At 49.3% G+C, this 11,239-nt stretch overlaps 1 protein-coding gene across 1 annotated transcript in view; it reads left to right on the top strand.

Moving 5' to 3' along the window:
* The first annotated feature begins 3,773 nt into the window (after nucleotides 1–3,773).
* LOC115602145 (RNA-binding protein Musashi homolog 2) overlaps nucleotides 3,774–11,239 on the top strand; it is a 90,361-nt gene continuing 82,895 nt past the window's right edge. Inside the window, exons 1-2 of the mRNA XM_032919700.1 lie at nucleotides 3,774–3,907; nucleotides 7,788–7,836. Of these exons, the coding sequence (XP_032775591.1) occupies nucleotides 7,800–7,836 (37 nt within the window). The 5' untranslated portion in view covers nucleotides 3,774–3,907; nucleotides 7,788–7,799. The remainder of the gene's footprint in view (nucleotides 3,908–7,787; nucleotides 7,837–11,239) is intronic.

Below are 11,239 nucleotides of genomic sequence, written 5' to 3'. Positions count from 1 at the left end.
AGTGCTCCACAAATATTTGAAGCTCCTTCTCCTCCGAGAGAGGTTGTAGCCCTATTTGTTGTGGGTGTTGCTGGGTCCAGCTCCCATGAGGAGCCCTGGAGGAGGCTGGATGCTGCCCAGATCCCGTGGGCTGTGGGGAGCTGGAGGCAGCCATCCTCTGCCTGTATCCATATGGAGCATCACAGCAGGGTGCTGGAATGGGTGGGAGGCTGCTGGGTGGCTCAGGCAGGAGGGTGGCGCTCAGAGGGGCCAGGTCCAAGCCAGCTTGGGCTCTAAATGGCTCCAAAGCTGTAAAACATGAATTTCTTATGTGGAAAATGCCTTGTGCCCTCCCAGCCTGTGGCTGCAGCAAAGCAGGCAGAGAGAGGCAGAGTTTGCACTGGTGCTGTCATGAAATGAAATGACAATGTCGCTCTTGGTGCAGCCCAGAAAGGACACATTTAAATTTGTTAGCTTTTTAGGTAGTGGCATTGCTCAGCGTGATTAAAGCCCATTAGGAGAGAAGGGGATTTCATATTGGCTGTCCATATGGGCACATGTGTGTTCACCAGCCTCTCCTCTGGCTGTTGTTTTAATAGCCCCGTGGATTCCAAACTCTGCAGCTAATGGGCAGCACCTCTGAAGTGTTGTTTGGCAAAGAACACAGATTGCGGCTTCGTGGTGCTAATATGCAGAGGAGCACTGTGAGGGGAGGAAGCATTATTCCTGCTGATGGCAGCTAATGTTCCGTGACACTGGAATCACGGAGAGCCTCGCACCTGCCTGGCTGAAGTGCTGAAGGAGCAATGTTCCTCCAGAGCCCCCGCGGTGGCATCGCTGCGGCCCAGCCCTGCCCTCCAGCACCTCTTGGGGTGTTGAACCAGATGGGAAGACTCATCCCAAGAGCAAATGATGGAGCGATGGAGCTGAGCTGAACCTCAGTGCTGTCGGCTCCTGTGGTCGTGCTGTGACTCTCATGATATTTGATATATTTCAGCTTTGTTTTGAGTGATGTGATTATGTGGAGGTCTCAGCATTTGCTTTCAGAAGAGCCAAAGTTCTCCTGTGGCAGCTTAAACACATAAACCCTGGTGGCTCCTGTGTGAGCACCAAAAAGACTATGTTAAAATTATTGTGATGCATTTAATAAGCACAGTTTGTGTGTTTGCCTTATGGTTTGATCCTGCAGGCAGCTGGTGAAGGGACAGGGCTGGAGCAGGATGGATGGAGCTCGGGTTCTTCGTTCATTTGTGGATGTCACAAGAAAACGCTTATCAAAAGTTGCTCAGTTTTGTAGAAAATAATGCACAATACGTGCACGTGTGCAGGGAGACGGGACGTGTTGAATAAATAGCTAGAGAAGGATGCCTGCGGGAGGGAGATCTCCTGATGCTGGCAGGGAACCAAAGGCAAAGGTTTCCAGGATCGCGGCTGGGGCCACATACGGGTCACTTGAAATGCCGGTAGCTTAATTTCCCTCCTAGTCCCTCCCTCTTCCTTGTCTGTGAGATGGGTGAAACACAAAGCTGTTTTGAGGCAGGGTGAATTAAATGCTTGTAGGAGAGTTTGGAGGCTCTCCAGCAGATGGTTTGAACTAGATTCTGTTCTTGCCTCTCCAGCGAAGGGCGGCAGCAGGAGCGCCAGGATTTAGCGCTGGCTTCAGATGAGCGAGGTCGGAATCTGCTCCTCCTCTTGCCTTGTAGCACACACTGGAGGGTTTTTAGCTGTTGACATGTATTTGTAAGTTCTCAATCGCGCCCTGTCTCGTGCTGTAGCACGGACCAGCTTTGATCGCAGCAGAAACGTCTGTGGCTGGTTTCTGGCAGGACTGTAGGTGGGAGTTTTATTACAGCAGAGATGGAAGTGCTGCTCTAATTCACAAATAAGGTATTTAACCAAATGCTGGTTTCATGTAAACACGTGTATCATGTGGCATTAGATCAGTCTGCTTCCAGAATCAGTCTGCTTTCTGTCCTTCCTTAGGTTAGCTGGGGCTTCTTGTAAGGAAAGCAGCTTGTCTAGGGAGGGGGATGTGGTTGTGTCATCGGAGCTGAGGCACTGGAGAGGCAAGAGGGGAGCAGCAATGCCACAGGAGACATTGCCCCAAGCGACTGGGGTCCACGGCATTTAGCACATTGTTCTTAGCCTGTCTTTTGGGGGGTCTGTGCATGTTACCAGTGACCACATGTACCAAATATGTTCTGGAAATCTGATGGGGACAAGGGAAGTTCTCAGCCAAGACAGCAGGTTAAAGGAAAACTCCAAGCGTCCTTATGTATTTTATAACTTGAGTTGAGCATAGCAAAGAGCCTTGCTGTCATCAATGCTTCATATTATTAATGACAGAGAAGGAATTGATGAGAAACATCTGTGGAGTCATCTTTAATTTGTCCTGCTGTGGAAAGCTGTTTTTTCTGAAGAGCATTAGTCATTCTTACACCCCCCTTGGTAGAGTAAGCATTGAGTAACCTGTTGGTGTTTTGCAGGAGCATTTTGAAGTCCAGGAGTAGCCACTGTGCACTTTGGCAAGCGGTTGGGTTGCTCTTTGCCATGTCACGGCTGGTGAGCAAGCCCTGAGATTAACGTGATTGAATGACTGTTTTAATTTCAGCCCTGATGGAGCAAAATTAGTCACAATGATATGTGTGTGTTGAATAAAATTGTGGTTTTATTAGCTATAATTGCTGAAGAAGACTTTTTAAAGCCTCGACTGCTGGGGGGAAAAATTGCTAGCACTGGGATTTGTTCTTGCACAGTATGGCATTGATTATTGTCACGGTGCATAATATGTCAGTCCTCGGTTGGTAAGTTGTCACTGTGGAACACTGGGAATGCTCAGCAAGGGACCGTGCTCTGTGTGGGATGAAGGGCAATGGATGATGATGAGGATGCTGTGGGTGCCTTCAGACAAAGAGCCGTGATGGGAATAGCAGCTTGACAGAGAGAGGGGGAAAGGTTAAAGCATTTGTTTGTTTGCTTAATTCTCCTGTAAGCAAACCCAGAGGCTTGCTGGAACCATCTTTTCTTACCTGTCTGGTGCAGGATATGCATTTGTCTTAATTTCTGTGGAGAGGAGGCTGTAAATCCACAGGAGCACGTTGCTGGTGCTTGGATTTCACACGCGCGTTTCAAATAACAGCACCTGACAGGTTTCTAACAGCTCAGAGGTTTTTCTGCTTCAGAAAGCAAAATAGTGGAGGACCTGTGCAGTGTGTATAAAGAATTTGTGGAATTAGAGCAGGATATCCAGCACACTTTTCTTGAGAGAGCAGAAGAAGAAGGGGTAGACCTGTAAAGTTCACAAGTCGGGGATGAGAGGAGGTAGAAGCAGCCCAGCTGTGTGCAGCTGCATGCCATCCTTCTGGAATTCCTTTTCTCCTAGGACCCAATCTGAATTCCCACAGTGTTTGATAACAGTGTATTATTTCATTTGTCTGCCCTAATTCCTCTTTACCTTGAAGGGATGGAAAGCATAACACCAAACCTGTTTGGGAGTGTTGAGGACATACTTGGGCGAACGCAGGGACATCTCAATTTGCTCTGGATGAGTCAGAAATTCAGGGTTTGGATCAGGAAAAGCTTTCCTGGGCTGGATGAGGAGCGTGAGGCATAAAAAAATTCGGAGTACTTATGGTAGTTTCCTTGTGGAGGGTTTACTCCATGGGTAAACCTGATTCAAATAGAAAAAAGAAGAGCTTGGAGATGTGCAGTAGTGGCTGTTGTTGCTCCTGGGGGCGTGCAGCACCTTGTGAATGACCATTGGCTTTACAAGCTGCACATACATGGAGCAGCTCTTGAGTTTGCTGGTCCCTCACGTGGCTGTAGAAATACAAGACGGAGTTTTCCAGAGACCATCCTGTTTTGGCCATCGCAGCAGCCAGTGGCAGCACCGTGCTCTGTGTCTGCAGCACTGTCCTCCAGAGGCTCGGTGAGTCGCTGCTGGTCCTCACAGAGGACCCAGCCTGGTCATTACGGTGCGAGCGGGTTTGATCATCTCCGATGGCTCAGGGCTGCCCTGTGGAAACGAGGAGCTGAAAACCCTGAAGAGGGAAGTGGGAGGAATGAATGGAGAATATTGTGTGTTCTTTGCCGTGCTAGATCAGTTGCATTAAATTCAGAGCCTTTCTGAGTACAATTAATGGTCATTTTATTTAGGTCACCCTGGTTTTGTTGCTTTAAATGTATGCCTCCATTAAAGTGGAAGAAAATCAAATACATTTATCTCTGTGGAGCCTTTTGTGAACTGGTTGGGCATATTTTAAATAACCCTGGGAACTGTTAGGATTATTAAAGCCTTTGGCTCCTCCAGGTTTTTTTCTTTCCTCCTATTCTCCCCTATTCCTCCTTCCAGGCAGTGAGTAATGAAGTGGTACAGCCCTTCCTTAGCTCAGAGCCCCAAGTGGGTTGAAAAAGGAAAGTTAAATAAACTAAAGCCCATTAGTCAGGCTTTATGTAAGAAACTGGGTCTAAATTGGATGTATGTAAAGGGTATGATGGGACAGAGAAGTCTCTTGGGCTTAAGTGTCTGTTTGTAACTGGCGTTATCTGGCAAGCCTTTGTTTTCTTTATTTTATTTACCTTATGTGCTAAGACTGTTCATTGTGTAACACATTCTCATGCCCAGAACTAGCTCCGATTCATCAGCTCCTTTAAGCCTCCATATTGAGCCACACGACATCTAAAAGATGTGGCTCATTTTTGGTGGCTCTGCTCAGGGGCTCAGCATCTGCACGGCTGGAACCCAGCTCCTTGGCGTGCTGTTCCTCACTGTGCCCAGAGAACACGCTCTACCTGCAGGAGGCCACTTTGGTGGCTGGTAGCTGGGTTCAGTTCTGATGGGTGACCAGCCAAGCCTTGCAGGTGACAACTGCATCTTCCAGCCCTTCTCTTTGTGTAATCAAGGTTGCATGTGTTGAGTTGAGCCCTGGAAACTTGCACTTCAGGCATCTTTCAAACGCTGGTTGGAGGAGGGGTTAACATTTGGACAGTCACATCTCCTCAGTGTACTTGAGTTTCATTTGTGGGTTGTTTTTTTTCCCCCCTCCTTCCCCTGAAACAGGGATCAATTTGCTTACTACAGGGTTTACTGCCGGTTACCTTGACTGCGTCCCTTATTTCTCCTTGATGAAAACTTGAACAAGCCGCTTGTGTTTGATTCACGGAGACCCGTGAGAAACGGGCTGTGTGTGTGAGGCACTGTGGTTTTCTCATTCTATTCAGCCCTTTGTATATTCAAATTCTTCTAGTTTCAGTTCTTGCTGTTCTGCCAGATTTCCATACCATTGATGGGCTTTCTGAATTAATAAGTCTCTTTCTCCCCCTCCCTCCCATACCCTCGCCACCTTTTTGCAACTGGTGAAAAGTTTTCTCTGCGCGCTGCCCCTTCGCATTGATTTCCCTGTCCCTTGTCTAAGCTGCTCTCAGATGTTTTATTTTGCAAAGCGTTAATAGAATTTTCCCTTTGCCGTTGCACTTTATCTATTCAGGAGGTTTCAAGAAGTCTCATTGTGTCACCGGACTATGGAGGCAAGAGGCTATTCTTCTGGTACAATGCCTGCCCTAAAAAATAACACAGGGTGGGGTAGACTCCGAAAGGGCAGAGACGGAGATAAAATGTTCTGACCTTAGGAAACAGAAAAGATAACCAATTAGACATTGTTGAAAGGGCACCAGCTGGCTTAAAGAACACCCCACTGATTATTCTTTCTTAAAGACAGGCTTGGTCCGCATCTGAAACTCAGCTGCGGAGCCGCTTCTCCCCTTTGCAGGCTTTCAGGTTGGAACTGGTGGGGCTGACCCTTTCCAAGGTAGCTGCGTGTCTGGTTCTGATCCCAGAAGCAGGTTTGGGGGATGCAGTGCCCACCTCCAGGGTACCTGCGTGCCACGGGGTCCCCGCCAGCGCATGGAAACCTCCTGGATCAGCCCGTGCAGGCTGCGTTGTTACTGCTAATAAGGGTTTATTTGCATAAAAAAGCTCGCTGCCAAGATCATCATTCCAGCGAAGCGGGGCCCTCGTACACATGGCACAGAATGTTGTTTGCCCAGAGGACGTGTCATGTTGTAGAGGTAGGAGAGGTGAACAAAACTGCAGCTCCCCAGTATGACCAGGGAGTGTACCCAGGGCCCCTCGGCCCCTCCAGTGCTGGTCTTGTGCCAGGGCCTGTCCCTCTGCCATGGCAGCACTTGGAGGAGCAGGATGAGGATGCATAAGAGGTTCAGATCAGATCCATGGTGGTGCTGCTGAGCCTGAGGGTTTTGTACCCCACAGCTTCAGCTGATGGGAGACTTTGGGCTCAGACATGGCCATGCTAAAGCGAGGTTAGCATCATGTTCTGTCTCATTTTATGTCTCTTCTCCCCCAAACAGCAATATAGGCAGCCTTTTGAAAGTCCCCAGCAATGTCCTTGCAGGAGGAGGAGTCATTTTGAAATGACAGCCCTTTCAGTGTGTCCAGCCTGCAGCCAGCATCACCTCCTGGTCAGGGGACCAGGGCTGGTGGATCTGTGCTGCAGAGTGTCCAGGACCTCTGTGGGCTGTGGTTTGGGATGTGGGGCAGAAAGGTTACACTGGGAGAGCTGAGTGTTAGAACCGGGGTCACAGGGTGGTCGGCACACTGGGGTGGACTGAGGTGGAGGAAGCCGCGATGCTCCAGGAACCTGCGCGAGGTGCAACATGTAATTTTTGGATCCAGGGAGGCCAAGACCTGTGAGAATGAAAAATAAAGATTGCTGTGCAAACAGAACCCCGGGGCAGAGATAAGCAGTGGTGAAGGGTGGCTCCGTCCTTATCTGCCTCCCGGTATTGCTCATACTTGTGAGTTTTCTACCTTGGAGTGAGGAAAGACAGCAGGACAAATAGCTCTGTGCTTAATGTGCTTTGGATTTTTCAGTGCATCAGCACCTCTAGGTCTCGTTCAAGATGGGTATCAAGCAGCCATGCTGTTCCCACCATCTCAGGCCGTTGCTAACACAGTTTGCAAACCACACTGAAAAAGTTAAGTACAGAGACAGGTTTTTAGATGAGGACGTTTCCTGCAGCACAAGGGACCAACCTGCCCCAGCTCCTGCAGCCTCTGAGCAGCAGTTTAACATGTGATAATGCTGGAAAATAAACTCCAGCACAACATCCTTCTAAAATAAGTGTAAAATTTTAGGTGTGGCTGCACAGATTAAATGGAGGTGGAATAAATCATGCAAATAGTAATGAAAGTTGAAAGCAATTTGGTTGCACTTCAATACGTTTCATCAGTCATCTCTCTTCTGAAGTGGAAATGCCAAGCCTGATGCGAATTAAACCTTCTCCCTCCTCCCTCTCTGCTCTTTCCTCTGGCTTTTCAAAAGGCCTTTTGAAAGCCTCTGAATACCTTTCTTGGCTGACCAGGTTTTACCCTGCTCGTACTTCTTGTAACCTCCTAATTCTCAGCCAAGACAGTGACTCTAATTTGAAGAAGTCACGGGCTTGATTTGCATCCACGGTTCCTCTCTTGGTCCTTCCTTATCTCCCTGCAAAAGGGAAAAAGGCTGGGATGAGGCACAGCCAGGGACCGACAAAAGGAGGAAGAGCTGCTTAGATGTGTCTTTATAGGGCAACAGAACTTTCAATGCTGACTTTTCTGCTTTAGGATCAAGTGTCGGCTGGGATGGGGGTGGAAAGCAGCAGATTCCCAAGACAGAGAGCTGACTGAGCAAAAGGAGATCAGATGCATCGTTTGTACCTGAGCTGAGGCTGCTCCTGCCCTTGTCTCCCCTTCTGTCTGTCTGCTGTCTTTGTGAAGGTGTTAAAGCACACATCTCCCTTCTCTCTTGCAGGTAGAGGACGCCATGCTTATGTTTGACAAGACGACCAACAGGCATAGAGGTAAGAGAGAACGGGAGCTCAGGCGTCACATTGTGCAACAGCTTCTGCATGGTGAGCACAGCCCAAATCACTGTCAGCGTGATGACCCGGTGTCTGTCCAGTGGTGCTAAACCCTTCTGTCGTGCAGGTGTTGCAGAGGAAGGGCTGTTTGGCATGTAATGTGGATTTTCTTATTAGTTATTTGATTTTTGCTGGTCAGTCTAAAGGCTTATCTTTGGGAGGAACATTGTTGGGCTCCTTTTGTACCGTGGTGGCTGTCATTAAGTTAAGCTGGGCATAAGGCCAGTTAAGATGAGATACCAGGAAATTAAGGTGCTAAACCCCTCTGCTGGGGTTTCAAGCATGCTGGAGTTTGGAAGCTGAGGACTGCTCGTCCTCCGGTGATGGTAGCTCAGAACAAGCAGGATCTGCAGAAGAGGAATTTCCCTCCCCATATTTCACAAGAGAGACAGGGTTTCATCATTGCTTGTACAGCTCAGTGAAAATGAGCTGAGGATTACTTTCAATGTTATGGCCATTCCTTTGAGCAGAAATAAATGATGCTGCTCTGTCTCTCAGTGAGTGGTTCATGTTATCGCTGCAGGCAGAGAGCAGCTCAGCATCCGCTCCGTTCGGCTGGGACGGGGTTAGATGTGCCTGGGATCTCACAGGGGCGCCACGAACTGCTCTGGGGACAGGCTCCGAGACCCTTTTCCCTTTCCTCTGAATGACATTGATTTTATGCCACCAATCTCTGCTCTAATGCATGTGTTTGGAGGCAGTGCAGGAAACCAGCGCAGCTTGTGGCTTCTGCCCCCGTGCGACAGCGTGGACGTGTAGCCCTGAGGTTTGCCGTTTGCCCTTCGCACTCCGGCCTCTTTGAGGGGCTCTCTTGATTGATGTGGTTATTGTCTCCGTGGTGGATGCAGCCTGTTTGTTTAGAGAGGCTGCTCCGAGGTGTAAAGGAGCCTGTGCCCGGCCAGGCAGCGATGGGAGCATGGGGAATGGGAGAGGGGAGCAGCCCAGCTCATCTTCATCTCCGTGGCAGGGTCAGAAGACCTGACCTCCCAATGCTGTGTGAATTATTCACTGCTCTGAGACTTGCCTTAACAAGCAACTTGGTTTGTGTGGATGGTTGGGTGAGTCAGGCAAGCCTCCAGGATAGCATTTCCCCCCTCCAGCACTTCCTTCCCAGGCACTGATCCCTCTCTGATGTCAGGGATCATAGTACCCTGCAGAATTCATCAGTGGCAAGCAAAAGACTTTCTCAGAAAGATAAGCTCTTCAGAGAAGGCATGTGGCCCGCCAGTGCCCATCAGTTTTGTAACAGGAACCAAGTGTTCAGAACTCTTACATAGTTTGCAAAGTTCAACCCCTGGCAACTTCCTTTTATATCCAGGAATTTTCCACCCTTCTCTGCGCAACCACTCTTAAATGGGCCATAAATACCCTTCTCCATTCAGGATCTTGGCATGTTGTTTGTTGCGTTGAAAGCTGTGTTATGTGGTGCTTTTGTGCTGGGCACAAGGGCCCCGGCCTCGCTCTGATGTGATCTGCTGGCAGCTGGGCTCTGGGAGTACTGGGGGGGTCTGGTCCCAGGAACACACGTACTCAGCAGACTGGGCCCCTGTGAATGTGTTCCAGCAAGGCTTCTGTTTGTATTCCTTGTTTTCCTCTCCTAAACTGTTCCTTAACCTAGCGAGTTTGTGCAGTGTGCATCGGACAGGCTGGAAACACATCCTGGTGTTCATCTCCATTCCCTGTGCTTTTGCAGCCTGTTTCCCAAGTCCCCAACCTTGACTCTGCCCCTGTTACCCCACAGAGCAGGTCTCCACTGTCCCTCTTAAGGATGCCAGGGGATGGAGGCACCGGGGGCTCCGCAGGGATGGCTTGTCCCGGGGGACATCAGCGTGTCCTGCAGCCCATCAGCAGGGCTGGGTGGCCCCAGCAATTGCCTCGTCCACAGATAAAGGCTCTGCTCCAGAGATAGAAAGTCTCCATTTGCTGAAATGTCCCAAATTGTGGAGTTTTGTTCCCACTGAAACTCTCGGTCGTGCCCACAGCGAGCTCTGTTCCTCCCCACTGAACTCACTGGTGGTCTCTTCACCACCTTGTGCCTGCCTTGGCTGGGCTCTGCTGCCCAGGCAGGCAGAGACTGCAGGGGACAGTAAAAATAGGGCATCGTGCATTAGTCCTTCCTTTGCTTCCTGCAAGCAAGACGCTCGTCTCCTCCCTGTGTACCTCAAGGTGATCCCTCCTTTGTCCCCGCCGGTGGCACTGTGCTGCTGTAAGCACTTTGCAAGGCGTGAGGGCACCGGGAAGCGTCGGCATTTGTGCTCTGCTAGTGCTGAGCTCTGCTCTAACAGCTCTGGTTCAGCTTTTCTGTGCTCTATGGGGAGGCTAGGACAGCGCTGGGAGCCCTGCTCTCAGCTGTGAACCTGAGCAAGCAGCCCCCGAGGGTGCATGCCTCTTCCAAAAGCATCTTTTCACTGTCTTATCTGGAGAAAAGGTCCATAACTCCTGAAGCTGAGGGCTGCAGATGTGGGGGTACTTTAGCTGCCATGGAACCTTTTGGTTTTTCCACAAAACTGCTTTTTCCCCACAATGTCTGTTGAAGGCAAGAGGCAACAGGTCTTAAACTCTATTAATTTATTTCATTTTGTTTTTTATAGCCTGTTTTACATGCACGCCACAACATTTCTCTTTGCATTAGCATCCTTCTGTAAGCTCCTAGCTGAGATCTGACGGGGTTAGGAGCTAAGAGTCCAAAAGGACCAAAACCAGACTCCAAATGCTGTTGGGTAAAGATGATGCTTCTCACACCCCCCGTGTGCTCCATCAGGATCAGGCTCCAAACTCAGGTCTCTCCCTGCCCACGTGGTCCAAGGGTGCCTGGAGCCCCCTCCCCAGGTCTTTACCTCTGCAAGTCCAGGTGAAAGGAGGAAGCAAGTGCAAAAGGCAGAGTAAAGGGTCATCTTCATCTTCATCTTGAATTTATCCAGTCCTTAGTGACATTTTTCCTTCTCTGCACAGCAGCTGGGGCTAATCAGGCTAATCCACTGGCTAGTGGGCTCTTGTGATGAAGCGAGTCCTGCTGCACCAGTGGCTGATAAAATCAGCCCAGATTTTACAAATGGGGACATTCTGATTGTGTAGGAAGTGTGTTTAAAATGCAGCAGTGTGCAGCAACAGTGGTAATGGCAATTCTTAAATCCACTTGCGGGTTGCAATCTGTATCTTCAAATTAGCCAAGGGAAAGAGGAATGGCAGATAAAATACCCATTGTGGTTTACTGTAGTTAGTCCATGCCTGGAATAATCAACATAGGCACAGGGAAAAAGGGAAAAGCATTAACATTCCCTCCCTATTGCTACAAGGCGAGATGAGTTTTCTGGAAGCAAATTGAGGAGACCTGTTGACATAA

This window comes from Strigops habroptila (assembly GCF_004027225.2).
Source record: "Strigops habroptila isolate Jane chromosome 13 unlocalized genomic scaffold, bStrHab1.2.pri S16, whole genome shotgun sequence".
Classification (NCBI taxonomy): domain Eukaryota; kingdom Metazoa; phylum Chordata; class Aves; order Psittaciformes; family Psittacidae; genus Strigops; species Strigops habroptila.
Note: the sequence above shows the minus strand (reverse complement) of the source record. Positions and strands in the feature narration are given on the sequence as shown.